General features: G+C 37.3%; 1 protein-coding gene across 1 annotated transcript in view; it reads left to right on the plus strand.

The window, feature by feature from the left end:
• LOC116177372 (F-box only protein 7-like) overlaps positions 1 to 21,317 on the plus strand; it is a 48,791-nt gene extending 27,474 nt beyond the window's left edge. The window contains exon 3 of the mRNA XM_031496343.1: positions 21,262 to 21,317. Coding sequence (XP_031352203.1) covers positions 21,262 to 21,302 — 41 coding nt within the window. The 3' untranslated portion in view covers positions 21,303 to 21,317. The remainder of the gene's footprint in view (positions 1 to 21,261) is intronic.
• Positions 21,318 to 21,944: the final 627 nt, after the last annotated feature.

The following is a 21,944-nucleotide window of genomic DNA, read 5'->3' on the forward strand; positions in this document are numbered from 1 at the left end:
TTATTTCTGCGCATCACATTCGAATCGATTTAATTTTTGTTTTTGGGAAAGTGTTTTTGTACGTCCTTCGAAGACGTTTCCTTAAGCTGTCACAACTCATTTGTTATCTTACACGGTTTCGCCTTTTCAAATTGGATTCGTTACAAAAACGAGCCTGTTAACATTTCGTACACCCCGAGGTGTGTTTCTCAAATCTAATTATGCTTCCGACCAAACTCTGAGGGAGTACGTCAAATCAAATGCGTTTAAGCTGGCAGTACATTTACTTTTATTTATTTTATTAATCTACTTAGCGAGGTACGAAAATGGAAACGAAAAATCTGTAAAATTAATTACGGCGGCGCCTAGTGTTTCTTGTTCGCGTTAAGGCAAACGTATACAAAAGTTTGTCGAGGAAAACTTTTTAATGAAAATTTAGAGTTAAATAAAACATTGGAAGGGAAAAGTTTCCAACTTTCATCGAACACACAATTAAAATTAGTTACTAAATCCACGAACCCTGTCTCTATATTTTTAAAGGGCACTTGTGGTCTCTGGATATTACCTGATTATTGTTGTAAAATCGATTTTATTTTGCTGACAACGCCCATTCCAAATTAATTCGTTTACACATCGGTGTACCACAGTTCTGAAGCATTTGAAATTAAATTTCGAAGGGTGGAGTCGGTAATCTATGTGAAAAGGTAGTTTTGTTAGTTTATTCATCACTATCCATAATGAAATCTTGAACTTCCGTGGGATTGCAGTTTGCAATTAATTTTAGTTTTTTTTAAACCTCCAACGCAAGGCGAGTGAACTGCACTCTTCATTCCAGTACTTCTAGATTACGCCCGGTATGGCTGGAAGCGGAAGGTTTGATTTCAGAACCTTGTTTGGACCCCTTAGGAGGTAACCATAATCAAAGTTCTCAGGATTCCGATTTCCCGGCAGGAGAGGCGTAAAGTCATCATTTTCGGTTTTTCGCTGATATCTTGAAAACGGTGCGTTGTAGGAAAAAAATGTCTATTAGCGACATGAAAGCTCAAAAAATTATATACATTTTTTCGAAATTCCCAACCGTTTCCGAGATATAAGCTCCGGAAAGAGGGAAATTTTTGAAAAATTGGTTCTTACGTTTTTCATCAAACATTCATCTACCTATATCCTGTGAACCTTTTCCTTTCCGAAAATATGGTTCCTTCCCAAATTAACGATAATCAGTCAAAAGTTACAGTAGTTTTAAAATTTTTCATTATTTTCTATATGCAACAATTTCAATGTTTTACTCCTACTATTTTCCATTTTAACTTCTATTTATGATATAAGGACAATGCATCCAAGTGGGTAATATATCTAGGAAAAATCTAGTTTATTAATAATTACGTGATAATATTGTACGTAATAGAATATTAGCAAAGAAAGTTATAAAACAGTGTAGGTTCAAATAATGGACGTCATAGATTATTCGCTGTCATGACCCGTGGACGTAGACCTTTGGAGTGTCTTCGGATGGGATGGAGCGAGCTGTTGTTCCTCGAGTGGAGCGTCTTCCGGTTCAGATGGCGGTGAAACATCCACGATTTCGACATCGTCTATGCCCTCTTCCTCTTCTTTGAGAGGTATCCCATTCAGACAATTTCCGTGACCTTTTTGCATCCACATCTCGCAAAACTGCAGTCTGTCGTGGATCTGCACAATATACAGTTGAGTGTTTCTTCAGGTGCAGGCTGGATCTGTTGCGAGGACTGGTACGAGGTGGTTGTTGTAATCTCTTTCCCAGCCCCATTGGTCGGGGGAATGGTCGTTCTCCAGCCACTGCTGGATCTGATGGTACACTCGAAAGACTTGGCACCGTGCTTCTCCACTTCTTCATGGGTGGGGAGGGGGTTTGAAAATACAGCTGCTGCTTCACGGATGTCGGCATATTTTTGAAACATTTTACAAACGGCCACCTTACCCTTCCTAAAGGCTGCCGATGTGGAGTCACAGCCTGAGAATGCATGAAGGAAAAGAATCCCTCGTAGGGCGAGTTTGTGCATATGTTGAGTTGAGTAGCAGGTGGTTGGAATTTTTCTGTTTCTTCTATTTCTCCACACGGCTCGGGGATATTCTCTTACGAAGGTAGTTTCGGATTATCGTCCTCAAGTAAACGGGTGTCTCTAGTTTCCAGAATGCCTGGTATATTGCCTCCCTTAAGGCCTCGTTAAAAGCGTTCCCCACATCAAGTGAGGCCACCATACACCCTTCCCTTGTTTTCCATGTGCCCGAGTTTGCCTTCGCCAATTCTACCGTGATTACGAGACTAGCGCAGGGCGTCGCTAGTCGCTCGGCCCTTCACAAGGGCAAACTGCCGTTTGACAGTTTGGTCATTATCGTATCATATAATCTATTTTTTATTATTTTTTCGAAGAGCTTCCCCGCCAAATCCAAGGGGAATATTGTCCGACAGGGCTGGTTCCATAAGCTTGGTAACTAATAATAATAAATAATAACCGTGTAGGGCTTCTTCCATACCCATCTCTTTCAACTTTAAACTCCGTCTCCAATCCCTCGCACCGGTTAAGACCATTCCCACCCTGCCACAGTGACTTTTATGGATTACTCATTATCACAGATTGATTATCAACCTGTCGTCCTGTCCGGATCCCCGATCCAACCTGGTAAACGGAATGTCACGGTGGAGAATCCTTATTGACACCGCAATTTCTTCCATAAGGTCGGTGCTCAGCTATAATTCCGCCGCAAAGGACACAATTTGGTTTATCAGGGCCATCTTCAGCTACGTGACCCCGTCTCCCTTACAGCATACCTACCAGTGCCCCCTATCCCAACTTCTGAAGCATCTTGGTTCCATCTCCTCTCTCGAACCGAGTATTCGGATGCAGTATGTTGTTCATCCGATCTTGATAATGCCTTTTTGTGCCTGCTCCTGGAGGACCCTAACGTTGTTCCCCTCCACCATCTCTGCTATCAGTTCCCTAACTGCTTCGCCTTTCCATCTCAATTAAAATATCTCCTTTCTTGGTTTTTGAAATCGTTTTCCAGTATTAGTTGCTGCGATATCTTTTTGCTTAAGATAGTCTTCTTAGCTGTCACCCTCTTCACTTGATATGGATCGCTTCTGGTCGTGAGGGTGTCTCAGTGGGGATTTCTGTCCGCCTCTGCCACCATCTTCGATAGACGCCGTCATCGCTCTCTCAGCTCAGCCGCCTATTAATAGATCACCGCCTTCCAGAGAATATCTATGTCTTTCCTATCAGGATTTTATTGCGGTCACTCGCTAACTCCTACACCCCTTGCACTATCCGTCGCGAGCCTACAACGTACTGCTTCCCATTAGCTGCAGCTCTCCTGAAGCGTTTTCACACTCTCCTTTAGGCTTGCAACAACCTCCTGCGTTTCTTCATTTTCTACCTGCTTACCCTCATTCACTCTTCTCTCCATTTGCATATACTTCTCCCCCCACGTATCGCATTTATTCTGTAGCCTTTCTAGGTCCCCCTTCAGCTGGCCTACCAACTCCCCCCTATCCCCTTCTAAGGTCACTTAGTCTCTACGTAACTTTCTCGTCTCTTACCCCAGTGCTCTTTCTGTTTTAGTTGTTTTTCCATTTCACTCAGCAATGCTTTTAACGGTTTCCCCGTGTTTTTTCCTCTTGCTTCGTCAAGTCTGCTCTTCACCGCCTCCAAACCCTTGGGGGATCCCATCCGGCTGATTCCTGTCTTCCTCTTCATTTGTTGTTCGGCTGCGCTTTAAAACCTCAACAGAGGATTATCAGTCTCTGTCGAGTCCGTGACCCATCGATCAAAACGCCCATTCCACGAAGGTGTAGGCGACCACAGCACCGTCTCGATGGCGTACGGCTCTCTGATGCTCTCCTTCCAAACACCTCGCTCTTGTCCTCTTTCCTTATCAACAGCAATAACGGGTCACTCGCACTAAAACAAAATTACTGCAAACTCCCTAACGGCAATGAAAGCATTTGTTGAGACGTGGGACGTACTCGGGAAAGCATTTGAATAAAACGCAGAATTTTATGAGTAAGAAAAGACAGAAACAGATAAATATATTACGCGCCCAACAAGGCAATACCAGGAAAACCTTTTATGAACGAAAAACCTGGCATAACCCCCACAAATTCAAGAAATAAATCTTCTTAGATTCCTTAAATTCTTCGGATACTTTTCTGATTCGCTAGATTTTTCCATTTTTTATAGTTTCAGAGTCTCCCCCTCTCACTCTCATACATGCTAAGACACAAGCTATATAGTCCGCACAAGATGGAGCAACATGCAGCGAAGAATCGGACTGTATTAGGTACTTCCTTCACGGAATAGTTATCGAATCATACGGAGCAACATCACACTGATAATAAACTTACTCGTGAATACATAAATAAATACTTCATAAAGCAATGTAAAGCCGTAGTACAACAAATTGTGACATGAACTGCGGTGTGTACACAAAGCGTTTTCTGTCTTTCCCATTTTTCGATTCTTTCAGTTGTGAGAGGTTTGTTGCCTAACCGTAGGGGTTACCGTAACTTCTTTCACTATTTTCCGAGAAACCCAACTTTTAAGAAAACGATTAAAATTGGACAGATACTATTTTTTGTTAATTTTTAATCTCGTTTGAAGCTGAAATTTCGAATAAAGCCAGGGCCAGTTTTTCCATCTATTGAAAAATTTATTCTGCAAATAAGTACTTTGACAGCTATTGTATCAACAATGGTATCCCTGTAATTTATTCGAAGAATAAAATTATTGAGAAGTGGAAAAACTAGGCCTTAATCAAATAGATCCCATATGATATCTACGTGTGGCACTGATGAGAGGCGCATGCAACATGTCTATTGCAGGGGGCATTTTTTAAACCTATCAAATTCACACTGGACGGCATAAATAAAATTCAATTGAATTGTCACATACCTTGTCATTAAAATAGATCTGTGATGGCTATTTACTAAGGAAAATACTTCTCATCTCAACTGTGTTAACTGTCGCGCAATTTAATGGGGGGCACTGAAGCAATATGAGAAAAACAGTTACGAGCTAGGGAGGCACATCCCCATCATCGTACATAAATTACCCCCGAATTCTGATTATGTAAATTTATTATGCATTGGGTTGTAGCGGATGGATGGCATGTGGAAACAAGGGAAATCAAAGCGCATTAATGCAACTAAACGACAATTAAATTAAGTTGATGGACTTCCTAATTGAAAGTAATAATCTTTTTTAGAAGAATAATTGAAGCATGTTTAATGAATCATTTTCAAGCTGGCGCCGTGCAGAGCGATCTAAAATGTCAATAAGTTGTTCGTTTTCTGTGCACGTCAGATTTAATCATGAATAAACAATACGTCGACATTGTTATTCAATTTGTTTTGCAGGAATTATGTTAATTGCGTTCTGATTAGAAGATGCGACGTATTTACGGCCATATACAGAGTGTTGTCCCTATTTCTTACTTTTTGAGATCAACATTTAATGCAGCTCCCAGTTTTAGGTTTAGTGTTTATTGTAGTTTTTTTCTATTCATGTTGGTAACACAATATGTTTCGTTGGTAACATACTTTTTGTAACTAACTGCATAATTGCATTCTCCACATTTCAAACTTGGGACATCTTGTGTTAATAAATTTTCTTTGAAATGAGTGGTCGCGTAATTACACTAATCGCACTTAATATCCTTGCAAGTCTTCAGTCTTACCAAATGTGCTTTGAAAAGAGTGCTTTTATTGGTCGCGTAACTGCACTGATCTTATTTAATATCCCCAGAACACTGTGTGTGAACAAATGTGTTCTCAAATTTGAGTTATCTTTAGTTTCGTAATGTTAGCTATTTCTCACTAACAGAACTACTTTCGTCTTAAATATATTTATTCAAAGAAATACAACAACTTGCTCTCTAAATTCTACGCCATTATTGTTCCTTTCCCACTGCCCTTCACTTCCCCTTGTCACACCAATAACCAATGAAATTATCACAGAATACATACACTTTGAATTTCAAATAAAGTTCCTAACAGTAAGCACACTCGTTACATTTAAAATCCTTCGAAGCTTTGTGTGTGAACATGTGGTTTCTTAAAGTATGCGATTTGTTTCATAATAGTACTGGCCACATTTTAAAACTTATTAACAATTATTGTTTCTTGAGCTTCCACCCCTTCTCTCCAGCGGAAACTGAAAAACGCCGCGGGAATAATCCTTTTTCCGTGCATCGATGATACTTGGGAACATTATCTTTCCATACAATGAGTACAAAAGAAGTGTTTATTAATTGTGGGCACAACATCAACTTGTTTATTATTTTAAAGAATGTGTGGTTTCGAATGATTTTTGAATGAACCATTACTGTAAGATAACATTTCAGACAATTAATTTACAAGGAACATTTCATTCATCTAATAACGCAAAAAAATAGAATGTTACTCCTGAAATGCGAAGTTCTGAAAGATCGTCCAGTATTATAGAAGACCAAAATGTGAATGCGTAGTGGATTCAATGCGAATAAAAATGCTTATGAATAAACCATCGTTTGTATGTTGTTTTCGTTGAACCCTTTTGGTAATATATCCGCTAATGTAAATCTAAAATACATTTTTTGTGTTCGCACCACTCATAGCAGACTTGTATACAAAACGCGGATGCGGTTATCTAATGGATTTTTTATAAATGACTACATTGGAATGAATGCATGCTGCGGATTCATTGACATGAACGTAACACGGTACCTTTTAATTTGGATATAATTTGTTTCGAATTTTTATGAAGTTGAAATTTTGGAGATTTTTGGGAGTGTGCACGGTAATAAGTTGATAACAGTGTACGAGTGGTCGAAGTAGTTCAAAATTTGATTCGATTTGATTAAATTAAAATTTATGTGGAAGTTTCCATTTAAATTTAATTAAATTCTATTATTAGCTCTTAAAGAAGGATGGTTCACTTAATTACCAGACGTCATTTTGAAAAGGGCGTTAATGAAAAAAGAATAGGTGGGAATTAATCTGGAGAGATTTTTGAAGGCATTCGGTTTCGAGCCACGATAGCGGTAACCGAACTACCCCAGATATGGTTAATTCACCGTATTTGTTTTGGAACTTACATTTAGAAAAAAGAAAAAAACTTAGTCGTGTTTCCAACGATTAAAGACAACTCAATTAAATGTGTTGGTGCCTCCGTTAACATTATTATTAATGTTTTGTATTATTTGCCCAAAGGGATTGACTTGTGTCGTTAGAATTTGTACGTCGGCATTTGAAAAAAACATTAATGAGAAATAGAGTGTATAAATTTGCTTAGTGAAATATGAAACATATAAAACCCGTTAACAACAGACTGTAGTGGAAAGAAACTTTTGTTTGCCTGCGATTCATAAACCTAGAAATTACTCAATTATCTCAAAAGCGGATTGTTGGCGGTGGGTACTTACAAAGGCCGATTGAGTCGATTGCCTACCCCTCCGCACAATTCCGCGCAGCGGTAGGGGGGGGGGCTAGGGTAGTCTAAAACCTTTTGTAGGATTTAAATCCGATTCGTCCAATTTAATGGTCTTAATCTACTGATCTGGGATTGGCCTTCTCGAGATAGCTGTAGAATTGTGTTTTTTTGACATCCGTAGATCAATGCGTCAAATCGGTTTGGGATTACATAAAACAATAGCCTGAACACCTTCAGTATCTAAAAGTAACTCGTTCATGTGATTAAGATAGTATGTTTGGAATACTTTTTGATAAGATAAAGTCCTAGATTACGCCGCTATTTCCTCGGCGAGTTCGTTGTTTTATGTACCTATTTCAGTTGTGGAAACTATGTCTCTGTTACGCATACGTAGACTATCTAAGGTGTATAAGTCATCTCGCGACTTAACCGTAAACAAATCGGGAGATAGTGCTTCTCAAAGTGTAGGTAATGACGAGACTTCCAAGGAGAAAAAAGTGAAGCAGTTGAAATCTAGAGGCGAGGATGAAACTGACGCCAGCGATTCTGATGATGAGGATAGTGAAGGTATTTAGCAATGTTTAATGTTGACTTTTACTGATATCGTTGATTACATTAGCGTAACCTTGGCGCTTTACTAGTCATATTTTTTGTTGACTGTCCCCAAAAGCCGAGAAAAAAGGATAGCAAAAACTCATAAAGTCATAACCTACTTTCGGCATAGAGCATTATATAGTAATTCGACGAATGAAATGTCATGATGTGAATTCTCGCTTCAGTTTTGAAATTGCGTCAAAATTCAAAATTACAATACATTGATCAGTCTCTGATGGCCGAGGAGCAATTTGAGTAGGTTTTATCGTTTCGTCTAACCACAAAACCATGATAACCTACGAATACAGCTATTCCTGCATTTAATTGGTTGCTTATCAACAAAAATGTTAGAAATGCACCCAAAATAACCACTAATTTAACCACCTAACAGATAAACTAGCGTGTTTGCGTTGATAGCGCTCTAATTCAGAGTTCCTGCTACACTTGGTCAATTCTTATACAATTTTAACGTTCCTTCGTTACATTGCTGGCAATGTACGTTACGTAACCAATAAATAAATCCCTTCGAACAGAGACATGAACAGAGATACACCTTGATGATATGAGAAAATCTATTTCAGTGTTACGATACCGTTTGAAATACAATAATCATAAAAAAGCCAGGAACCCATTACCGACCTCTTTTATTGCAAACATTTTGAGAACCAGAGGTCACAATAGGTTTAATGGATGTCGCAGGCGGCATCCTGATGGTTAGTGTGGAGTTGTTAACGGAGGCCCTCACCCTGGCGAGTCTTGTTCCTGGACAAGACATCATTGAACATACTAAACGCTAAAACATGCTCGAGTTAATCCCTAACGATACATAATCAAAGGGCCAAAGCGGTGGCATTACATTTGATATGGTACTGGGTATGCCCAGTTTGAATTTCATGCAATTCCGTTTATAAATTGCCGAGATGACATAAAAAGGCACTCTAATCGATTAGTTTCAACTTTTGGCATTGTTATAGCTATACCCAGTTTGAATTTCATGCAGTTCGGTTCATAACTAACGGAGATGTCAAAAGGCCCTTTCTTATTTTTTGGGCTACATTGCCAATTCACGTACTCCGATCAGCAAATTTGATAAAGAATCGACCTGCAAAATTTCATCAGTCCATGCGTTCTCTTTTAAATCGATCGACATGAAGCCATCGAGCGGACGAGCGAGCGATCGGACAATCAAGCATAATCGCCTCGCTTAACAATTCGACGCTAAAATTGGAGAATTCCTAGAATTAAAACATTACAGACAGACAGATTATTTTTTTAAGCTCCAATCTTAAAAAGGTCCTTGAAGTTCCGGAACATTGACGGTTCTAATCTCTGTACTAGGTGCGTTGCTTAGTGCTACGTTTATACCGTAAAAAGTCCGCCATAAAAACAAAAATTATTTCACTTCTTAGATTTATCGGCACAAATTTGGACCCAGTTTATCCGCTAGTGCCGTAAAATGTTTCCAAGCAAAATAAATCGTTTGGTAAATAGTCCTTTCTGCGTCATACTAACTGCCCATAGCTTTTTGAAGTATGGGAACTACTATGTCGACTGTGGGGTTATTTTTCGTAAGGGCTAGGGTTACATAAAAATACAATTCTAGAGTTTCCTTTTTAACCGATATTTTCAAGAATAAAAGGAATATATCGTCATGTGTTTGGCCGTCAGTAGGACGCATGGTCTTTTCCCCCACCCTTTTTTATCTCATATCTCACCTGCACTACTTTACTCACTCTCCTTTTTATACGCGGTTTAATTCGGGAAATCAAACACGGACAATTAAATTTTTTTGTGGTTTGGCGGATATACTTGCGATTCGCGTTTTGATGATGGTTTTGCCTTCAATCGGCGGAAATATTTCGCGAACTTGCGCTCTGATAATATTATCAGATCCGTGTTAAAGTGTGTGTTTCGTCGAAAATTGCATATTTCTTCCCCTGACCAGTCTATTAGATTATTATTAACAGAGGAAGGAGGAAGATACCGAGTGACCGACTTGTAGTTCAATGGTAGAGCGTTAGGCTATATAAAGCAGGAGGTCGAGTGTTCGAACCTGGGCAGAGAAAAAGATTGTTACGTGAGAGTGTAAACAAACCAAAGCATTCAACAAAAAAGCCTCTGCGCTTACATAAAACGTTTTGGAAGTGATGAGAGGCTGATGAAACTGATACGCTAATGTTAACGCGTCTGTAGACAAGCGAATAGTAACAGGAAATAGAAGGTATTTCTTTACAATGCAATTAGGATAGTGATTTCCAAACATATTCGAAAAACAAATGAACCTTGCATTTGGGGGGTTCTTATCTTGACTAAAGTAAACTGGGTTCTTATCCAAGCTTCATGCGGTTTGTATCTTTGCTGAAGTAAAGTGGGGTCTTATCATAGTTAATGGCCCGTATGAATGAATGAATGAGGTTTTTAAAATGTTGAGTTTTCATTTTAGTCGTTCATGGGCGTTCTTTAGTTGAATTCTCAAAAAGTTTCCATATATTTCGGATTTGTACGTAATTCGAATATTCGTAAAAGTTTCTTGCATTGCATATCACACGTCTGCAGATACGAGTATGCCTATGTTTGAAGTATCTGTTCAATACGTCAAGATTCTAAATCAAATTTATAAACGCACATCTTGAATTGTACAATATCATCATAAAATGATGTTGGTATCCCTAATGTTCGTGGTATTACCGTCAATTGTAGACTGTCAGCTACATCAAGATGGTGTCCATCGAGCTGCTTTATAATATTTCGCCTGGTAGCTGCATGTTTATTGGTTAGAATGGTTTGCCAGAAATCAGGTATGCTAGAACTGGATTCAAATTCAAGGGCCACCATGGGGCTCTCGGAAACTTTAAGAGATATGTAGGTAGTTTAAATTTGGCAAAGTTGCGTATTTTGATGCTTAACAAAATGCCGTTTTGAAACTGAAAAAAATCCAACTACTTTCGGAGATAGATATCCTGAAAGAACCGAAATTTTGCAAAATCGTTTTTATTTTTTACTAACCTTTTTTAAAAAGATATTTCAAAATAACTGACACATTATTAGGGTCACTTTTCGTGTACCGCTTCATAATGAAAGATAACAGAACTAAGACACAAGAAAATAAATCGCGTGAAGATAAGAAAATAGTGTTCAAGCAGGTAAGAGCCTAAACGTTAGTGTTGCCGGTTCTAAAAATTAGCGCAACGGAGCATGAGGGACGGCGTTTCTGATATACCTTCACATGCATAATAAATAACTAAAATCGGTGTTTCGTTGGGTCCGTTTCGGATGTAGGATTCTGCGAGTACATAACGAAAAATCGGGTGGGAGAGAGGCGTTCTGAGTCAAATTTTCGGGGCGAATGTATGCAGGTCGAGCGCGGTATTTTTTGATCGCTTATTGGATTCTCTGAAAACCGCACAACCGCAGTATACAGCCTATTTCAAATTATGTCGGCACTATTGCTAACTTTCTTAGTTATAGAGTGAGAAAGACGATTAAATTGTAAAAATTGTATTTTTTTTTTACTGAATCCAAACCTGAAATTTAATAAAGAAAACATGGCATTTTTCAAGTAATAACAAATATGTGATTTTTATATGGAACACCCTGTGTATTATTACATCATATAGCCAAAATACGTCAAATAACCAAGATTTTTCATTTATTTTCATTATATCTATGGGTATCTAGTTACCCATGAAAAATAGTATATAAATCAATAATTGGAAATTGGACTGATTGTAGTAGGTTATTAACAAAACAAGAACATCAGATGCAACAAATAATAAAAATAACTTACAAGTTGCAGTAGATACCTATGTTAAAATCACAGACGTTTCCAGTTTCTTCAGTAAAAGGATTAGAAACAGAAACAATTAAATTTAACGTTAGCTGTCAGAGACTTTACAAGCAACGTCATTTTATCATTTTCATGGATAACTAGATCGAAATGAAAATAACTCAAAAATCTTGGTCATTTGAAGTATTTTGGCTATGGCGCATTAAAAACTGTTGTAGAGAATTTAATAAGCTTTCATATGATGTAATAATATACAGTCTTCCGTATAAAAAAGTTACATTTTTGATATTCGTGAGTGCCTTATCAATTCATTGTGAGCTACCATTTCGTACAAAACCGATACTAAAAGGCGCTTTTTATAAAACAAGGGAACTTGGCTGAATCGTGAAAATTACTACACGGCGGATTTAATATGTTCAACTGTAAATACAGTGCGAATATCTTACTTTCTTAACACTTACGTGATATTTTCCTGTCATTGCGATATCGAATTAACGTGCTGGCATTTAAATAAATTGTTACCACGAGAGCGTTGGGGTCCAAGGTGCAGAACGTTCATTGCAGATATATTGGGAGCGGTTAAGGTTAGGGATCAAAATTGCATCTCTCTTGTGTATAAGTGGTGTAGTCTGTAAAAGAGTAAGTTTACATATTTTTTTTTATTAGTGCTACACCCTCCTTTGATAGTTTACATATTGACTTAGCCCTTATATTAATACCACGTATGAGGTTATGCAACATCTAGTTTTGCGGGCGGTGAACTGAGAATGATGCCCTACGTTATAGGCGTTTTAAATGGAGGTTGCTGCGCCAAAAAAAGATAACAACAGGTTTGGAATGTTTATAAAGAAATGGACAACATTTACTTAAAAGCGACAAAGTTGTCTATTCCTTCGAAAACATGCCTTACCTCGAACCTTTCCGGTGGTTTCTTCTTTTTAAAAGAGGAGCTTACTGGAACCGCATATGAGGTGTCACGGACAGGAGCTCAAAATAAGAAAGAATGGATAAAGTTCGCTTTCACAAAAGAATTGCTATTCTCGGTAGCTCGGGATGGATCGACACAGAACTCAGCAATAGAATAAAATACGTGGTAAGAAGAAAGTGTATAAATAAAACGGATTTACATAATTGGCGACCTTATTTGTTTGGTCAACTAATATTCGCAATGGTGACTTCAATCGGAATGGACATAAGTAAAATCGGTTTTTTCTAGTTTAATATTTCTCATCATTTACAATCCGATTGAATTTTGATAACTTTCTGAATTGCAGTTTTTCCTACATGTTTTCTCACACGCAATTCGCAGGAAGCTTTTGAACGTTAATGAACCTATACAGTATTTGCGAACCATTCGCCTCGAGCTCAATTTTTGATAACGTACGTCGCTTAATCAAAGGGCGTAAATCTAAAGGAAGAATATTCACAATACCCGCTAAATATACATCCGTTCCTTCCAAAACCAATTGGAATGCAAGCAGCGAAACACACAAAATTCGTATACATAAAGTGAATGAAAAAAATTCTAGGCAAATATTTCTCAATTTTGATTTATGGAAACGTACTTGATACAAATGCCCTATCGTGGCGGCAACGATCAGTAAACGTCGCGCCACCATTTTATTATTCATCACATGCACCATTGAAGAATATTGAAGTGCATATTATCATCTCCTCTTATTATTATCAGGTAGCCTAAAGAGAATTTTAAATTTAACTTGCGGTTTTATTATCTCGTGAGCATAATGAGTCTCGACTCTAAACAATCCGAAGGATGTTCTTAAACTCTTTTATGCCCTGTACAATGATGGAACCGCGGTGGCGGCGGCGGTCTGGAGTACTCCTGAAAAGGTCTCTTTAGCGGACAATACCCTTAAAACTCGACGAAGTCTGATAAGTTTACAGAGGCGTGCGTTGTTTTTCAGCTCTTTCATTTAGAATAGGTATACTGATCTCCAGGATAATTACTTTTAAGTGCTTTGGGTTACCGTGCAGGATATTTTCGTAACACCTTTCGTACACGAAATCGGTGGGAACGATGTTCTGCTCCTTATAGTACGTGATTTTCAGTGCTGTAGTACATTAAAATGGTTTCCTCATCTTTCTAACCATAATTTCTACACGTGGTGAATAAACCTTCTTTAGGCGGCCGATAGTGCTAATAATTGTTCCAATTAGAGAATAGTATATTGAAAGACAAGTGTTACAATGCGACCTATTGTAATACGACTATCTTGTGGCACGAGTGGCGACGCGAAGCGTAGCCACGAGTGTCCGCAAGATAGGAGTATTACAATAAAGCATTGTAACACGCGTTTTTCATACTATTTTTTCTATTTCGGTGCTTTAATTTAATTAAAAAAATCATTATCAGAAACTATAGGGAACATTAGAACTAACATGTTTTATGTTGGGAACACTTTTTATGCCGTTAAGTTTTAGGTTGGCAGCGTAGTAAGACTGACATTTTGAAGTTCAAACATGGACGTACCCAACGAAGTACCTACTTGTACTAACTAGTAACTGCCAACTTAAAAGATGAGTTACCAAAAAAAACGACTATAATCACTGTCTTTGTACAACTGTAGTTGTACAAAATCATCATTGTGACACCGAAATAGAAAAAAATATATTAAAGTTTAAACACTGTCATTTTCTATAAAAACGGACATCTCAATCGACACTGGCATACACATCAGCGCCGTTGCGCGAGTATTTAAATAAAATTTATTATTAATGAATTTATTGTTAACAATTCAATATTTATCACTGACTTGCGGACATATTATTTATTAAGAAGTAAACATAGGGATTTACTATCTATATTGTTTTTCCCTATGTCTACTTTCAAAAGACAAAATCTTTTTTGAAGGGGGCGCCTAATTTTATGCAACCAAAATGACTTCATAAAACAAATAAAGATCTGGCTGTCACATTAAATAATATGAATATTGTTGTTTTGGCTTTTTATATTCGTTCGTGTGTGATGTATTCAAACTGAATAAAAAGTAGATTGGTATAGTCCCGGTCACAGTTTAAGGAGCGTAAGAGGTTTAGTTTTTGTTAAGTCATAGCAACAATATTCAAACTAATTAATATGACCCCACTGTATATATAAATTGACTTCATGACGGTATCCAGTAATGAAGCGCTTGGTTGAGTTCATGTATATACAGTGCGTTCCTGCGTCTGGTGGATTTAATGGCGCATAACGGGTGCTTCTTTATAGCGTGATCCATCTTGTGATGTGATATAGTGCGCGTAATTCCCAAAAGGAGGTGGGTAAGGTCAATTTTACCGACCGGTCTGTTTTGTTTTGCTGGTACTGTACCAGCAACAAATCAAATTCAAATGCATTGATGCACACTGAGCAAGTTTAATAAATTCTCATCGTTGTTTAAATCTGAAAAATTATAGTGTATATTTTAGGAATGCAATTTATTTTCATGCAAATTTTCACTGTTCTCGTTAAACAGCCGAAGGAAAATGAAAATAAGCAAAGAGAATCACTGAGCGTTTTACGATTGGTCATCGGTGGAATTGCCAAGAGGAAATTTCTATAAATAAAAACTTTGGAAATAAAACAAAGTTAGACCATTTAAAAGCGTTCTATTGTACTGCCAACGATCGCTCTTTACACTTTTATGCAAAATTAACTGCCTGTGTTTTAATTTAGCTGAAACGCTTGAATTGATTGCCTAAGGTAATACGCGAAATATTGAAATTTCAATTGGTTTGCTGTAGGTATAAGATTTTTTTTTAAAGTATAATAATCAAAATGTTCAAGCCCAAAATCATAAATTTAAATTACTGCTTCAAGCTTCAAGTGCAATACAATTGAAGGGTGCATTTTACTTAATTGGAAAATGAGCTTTTGTTGTAACGGAGGTCAACGAGAGACGGAAACTGGCGTCGTTTTTTTAGCAATAATCTTCCAACTTAGCGGTTTTTCTTAAGTGCACGTTGACATTTAATTTTTATGAATAAAACATAACTAAAAGCTTGTTTTGCGGTTCTATTTTGTGTGTGCAGAAAGGGGTACAATTTTTTATGAGGAAAACAATGATGAAGTCATCCACATTTTGTGAGACCAATTTGTGCAATTGTACAGACAGTTAGCTAAACAAATCGGTGTTCCTTATTTTAAATAGATGAGCACTACAAAGATAGAGCGTTCATGTGTAACAGAGATGGATAGTATGTGACGTGAAACCAGGCGACGCCATTTTGAAATATTTTTTTAAATATTGCCTTTATTTTTGAGTGGGTGGGGTTCAACCAAGGCCGATCTACCAACCCAACCCATGCCCGAACCAGGGACCCTTAGTACCGCAGCCCAGCTTCAACTGAACTGCGCCACACGGGTCGGCACGCGCAGTTGATCTTAATTACGGCAATTAATATCCCATACCCCTACTGATTATAATTTTAATTAACATAATTTCATCAATCAACTATCAACTAAACTTATTTACCCCCTCCCCCTTCCCCCAACAAACAAAAAATTAAAACCATTAAGTCAAAATTCAGGATAAGCCCCACAATTATACTTTTCCTTGAAGAGGTGACCAAACTGTGACTGTTATAATTATATAAAATGTAGGTAAATAATTAATTCGTAATGATAAAAAAAAGAAATGCTATGTTTGAATACAGCTAACCTATAACCACTTGCTGGTGTGGTGTTAATATCAATGTGTTGTGCAAATTATATCCTCCACAATCAGAGAGAAAAAGACTGGACCCACAACAATTCGAGCATTACACAACATTCGGTTAATCGCCCGAAAGTAATAATACTTAAAGATTGTACCGTCTGCATTTGCCATTTTTTTCTTAAAGTCAAAATAACTTAAAAACCATAAATGGTATACATCGACATCGAACTGAAATTTCACGTAGAATCAAAAAATGCAATAAAAAATAGGGGTTGCCATTTAAAATAACGAAGTTACTAGCTATTTCCGGTAGTGCGCCCATTTTGAAAATATTTTACATCGACTCGGCCTCTTTAAGTGCAACTTTTTAAAAACCTACCTATTTCACTTTGCCAGGAACGTTTAACTAATGGTCCCAAAAAAACACCCTGTATAGTTCCTGGATTATGTCTTTATTTCCTCCAATATCCTCTTCTCCCCCATTCCTCTTTTTAGTCTTTCGTTCAGTATCATTGCATAGATTGTATACCCCGTATTTTTTATTATAGTAATTTCCCACACAATCTTTGTTCCCTATTTTGAGGATCGGCATGATTACTCCCTTTCTTCCATTCTTCGGGTAAACCCATATCTTGTTTACTAGATTTCCTATCCTATTTGTGGCGAAAATTCAAGCCTCATTACCTCTCTCATCTCTCCCTACCGCTTTCCCTTTTTTCAGCCTTTTTAATTGCTCCTCTATCTCATGTAATTCAACCTCCTCTCTTCCTACTTCTTCCATAGCCTCTCCTTTCTCGTGCTCTCCTTGCAGTAACTTTATAAAAGGTTCTTCTTATTGTATGTTTCATCCACTTGTTCTATTTTCCTCCGTTTATCGCCTTCCAAATGCTTTTCTGTTTTTATTTATTTGATTTTCTCTTCGTATTCTTTCTGTTTCATCTTTTGTTCTTTACATTTTTTTGTACTTTTTTTCTGTTCTTTCGCCTGTTTCTCTTCTATTTCTCCTTTCTTTCTTACTCCATAATTTCTCTATATCTATTTCTCTCTTCTGTACACTCACTGTCCCACAGCTCCTTTTTTTCTGCCTCCTCGACAACTCCTTTCTTTTTCTGCCCCCTCACCTTCAGTTATTTGTTTCCATATGATTGCTTTTTTAATACTCTTCTTTGTATTATCCATTCCTCATCTGTATTCCTTTCCATTTCACTCCTTGTTCCTCTAGTCTCCCTCTATAAACTCCACCGTGTCTCTTGTACCTCTACGTAACTGTATCTCCCTTTGTCTTTGCGTTTTTTTATTTCTTATCTTTCTATCTTTCCTTTTAGACTCTATACCATCGGTTAGTAATCCAATTTTATTAATTCATGTATTTCTTCTAGAATTTTTTCATTTACTATTGTGTACTCAATCACCGGCCTCACCCTTCCTCCCATGTATGCGAGTTACCTGTCCCTATCTCCAACCATATTTCCGTTTAAAATTCTTCAACCTGTTTTCTCTTTCCAGTTACACTTCTCTCTTTTTGTTGCACTCTTCTTTAAATTTCTGTTCTGACCTCACAATCCCTCAATCCCCGCCCAATATTAACCTCTCCTCTCCTACCTTATCTCCCATATTTTCTATTTTCTATCTTTATTCCTTTTCTGTAGTATATCGTTATCGCTCTCATTTTCTTTCCATCCACTTCCACTCTTCTTGCCACCTTCCCACCTTCTATTTCTCCATTCATTTCCCAATTCTCTTATCCTTTTCTTACCCCTGTTAATATTACCTCCTTTTGCTCGTCTCTTTATATTATCCCTCTCGCAAATTGGTTCTACCATATATATTCAGTCGGAATCCTGTTCTTTATTTTCTTCTATCCATGATTCTGTTTGTATTCTTGTACCATTACTTTCCTATATCCCCATGTTACTTTTTTACCTTTTCCGCAACTTCTCTAATTTCTCATTGCACCCTTCTTTCTTCATGTATCAACTCGTCATATATGTATATCCAGCTCCCCTTTAACGTTCCCTTTTCCTTCATCATCATCTTCTTTTCGCATGTTAGTTTCGCGATTACTACCTTATATTCCTTTACTTCAAATGCTCTCGCCTCTTTTATATTCTCTTTCCCTTTTTCCATCTCTACTTCCTTATTTGTGTCTTGTGTCTTTTCTCTAATTTTCTTCTTCAAGTTATTTTATCCTTTCTATTAGTTCTTCTGTTTCTTTATCCCATTGATCCTCCCTTCTCTTCATTTCTTCGCTTAACTCTCCCATTTCGTTCATTATCTTCTCTTTCATTTTATCTATTTGCTCCTTTGTCTGATTAGCCGCTCCTTTTTATTTCGTTCTTTCCAAAATTTCTCCATTTATCCCCTTCTCCTCCCCTTAATTCGTTCCCTTCTCCTTTTTCTGTTCCGAAGATGTAACTTTCTTGGTTCTTCTAAACACTTCGAACCACTGTTACTCTTTTTACTCCCTAGACCCATCTCCGATAGCGTTAGGTATTTGCCCACGTCAACAGCTAGGAGCCACTCGTCCCTCTCAGCCGCTACACTAATGAGTCCTCCAACTTATTACTAAAGTAAATCTTGTATATCGACCTACGCTATTGATATGCAAGCTTAAACCCAACTAGGCCGTGAAAGTCTATAGTCTGACATCATTTTTCCTTTGTGATTATCCTTTTCCGAAACTCCATTTTTGAGTTATTCTAATGTGAATTTTTAACCCCACCAGCGGATCCGCTTCGGCGACTGTAAGTAGGTATCCTCTTCTGAACGTCGTTTTCTAGATACCTATGTGAAGCTTTGACTGAGCCGACGAATACGCTTCGTCCCTAGCTTCGTCCACATCTATATTTTCTCTTTGTGAGTGCCCTCTTCGCACACCCGTTTTCGTGATATACACATTTCAAATTATTTGGACACCTCTGAATATTCACTGTCATAATTTGGAGAGTTTCGTGAGAATTTTCTACAAATTGTCTTTAATGGCTTCTGCGTATCGTCCGCCAAGTTGGAACGAAGAGGGCGAGAAAAAAAAGTTGTGTGACATAAAATAATGCTAAAGTTCTCTTCTATATTCGTACAATCGAATGTCAAAACACAACACCCAAAGGTAATTGAATCTTAAAAAAGAACGGAAGGAAACGTGTGGGTATTACGATGTTAATGTTGGTCAGGGCTATTAGATTCGTAATTTTACCTTTCGACACGACATCGTAGTTATAATTTTCAGATTTAATTATAACTTCGAAATCCTAATTGGTTTGCTTTTCGAATTGGTTTCACTGAATCTTGCACTAATAAATCAATCCGATACATAATGAAGACATTACGTTATTAATACTTACACGCCGCCGGAGTCGGTATATTCAAGACGGTTTTCCTCTCGCGGTTTCCTCCATTTAATCAATAAATGGAACGGATGTAATTAAATCGTATGACAACGAGAAGTTAATATTAAAGTAATGAATTTTAATCAGTTTGTGAAAGCCGATTAGATTTTTGCTTCTAGTAAAAATTACCCGTCGGATAATGGAAAATCAGTCCGCGTTTACGAAAATGGAATGTAAAGTAGCGCGTATCTCTAATCGATCCTATTCGTTCGGTCGGCAAACTTATTTAGTACAGCGCCTTATCATATTTGAAGATTGATTGTCCGTTCCAAGTATCGAGAGGCTCCCGTATTCAAATTCCTGTTTCAAAAGCTCTCACAATACAAACTTCTCCAAAGAAGCTTACAGGAGCATATCAAAGTAAAACTAACACCTTCAAACTTTCGGCATTCTTTTTTATCTTGTTTCGTTATCATGGTTACATGCAGATTTTTCGAATTTTATTTACTCCCGATATTTTCGGTGTTCAAAATACATCAAAGGAATATTTCTCCGGGAAAAATTAGTAGCACTAACAAATGACGTTTCTTACATATTGATGTTAACATTTACGGTTTCGGCCTGATGGCGTCGAGGGAATTTAGATCCTTCACTCAACGGTCCGGAACAGACCAAACTGTCCATTTAAATTTATTCTGAAAGTAAGATATCTAGGCGATCTAGGGCGATAGCTTTTTTTAGACAAAAAGTATAGTATGTACGAAGGCGCAGAAGGGCCACCAAAATTTTTTTAAGACCGACTTAGACTCGGAATTCATTTTTTAACTAATTAAAACTGAAATTTAAACAACCTAGTATTAATCATTGAATTGAAAATACTGCTTTCGTGAACTATGGCTACTCCAAATATTGGATCAGTGCTATGCTACTTATTCTTGCATATAGTTATCGTACTTCTGAAAGTATGGGATGGTGCGCCATCTTGTTGGAAAGTATATTTTGAATATCAGGAAACATGTCGCTTAAAATATCTCTCTGTTAAATTTCTGAAATTATTTTACACCGGAGTCTACATAACAAATTTCTGTTTGCTTACAAATTTGTGAAAAACTCCCCAGCCAGAACTTCCAAACCGGACATGGAACTCATACGTCACTTTAAGAGTCTAATTATGTCAAAGTAGAACGTATTTTCTGCTTTCGGTTTGTTTTGCTTTGCCGTACATTAATCTCCCTCTCTACCACAACCACTACAGTATAGAAAATTGCTGATGGGAATAAAGTTAACATGAAAATGCTATTATTTTACATGGAAAACTTCGTCGGAAACGACGCTCTCTACTGCTCTAAGATTATCATTGTATTGTATAGGTAAAAAAAGCTTGGCAGTCGAGCCACGTCTTCAAAGCTTCAAATCTAATACACTTTATATACAGAGATACATTTATTTATTATGGCATTTTATTGTTTCAGGTACGTGTAGTAGCGAGCCTCGTACTGAGAACGGTGAGTAAATACAGAATTGCAATTTATTATTCACAATTCGTCTTCGTTTGAGAATTCATTCATTGAGCCAATAAAAGTACAACGGATATTAACGAATGTCATTATTCTAGTATTATTTATCTGTGTTGTCTACACGTAGCAATTGTACAATGAGATAATTTTAGAATATGAATCAGTTATTGCATTAATATTTGCCATTTCCTGTTTGTTATGCGTTTTCTCCCCTTATTTTAATGCACATGCACCACGAGGTAACAATGAACATTTTTTCAATTAACTTTATTTGGGTAAAACGAAGGTGGACAAATTTCCCAACGGACCCTATGCATTGTTATCGTCTGAGAGAACATACTATTTAGAAAGCCTGGACTTATTCTTGAATAAAGATCATTTGAATATGCTAACACTAGAACAGCACGAGTTAAGCCACCCTGATGATACCTAATCAAAAGTTCCAAAACGGTGATATTACATTTGAAGACAAACGAGATCAAATCGGGCGGACTATCCGAATAAAAATAGCGCAAAGAAACGTACACGCTTTTCCAAGACAGAAAAATTAGTTATTCCATGCCTTACAGTTTGATTTTGCTAAAATTTGTAATTTTGGATCCTTCTCAAGCAGCAATTGAATTTTAATAGGAATACAG

The sequence above is a fragment of the Photinus pyralis genome, unplaced genomic scaffold, assembly GCF_008802855.1.
Source record: "Photinus pyralis isolate 1611_PpyrPB1 unplaced genomic scaffold, Ppyr1.3 Ppyr1.4_LG7, whole genome shotgun sequence".
Classification (NCBI taxonomy): Eukaryota; Metazoa; Arthropoda; class Insecta; order Coleoptera; family Lampyridae; genus Photinus; species Photinus pyralis.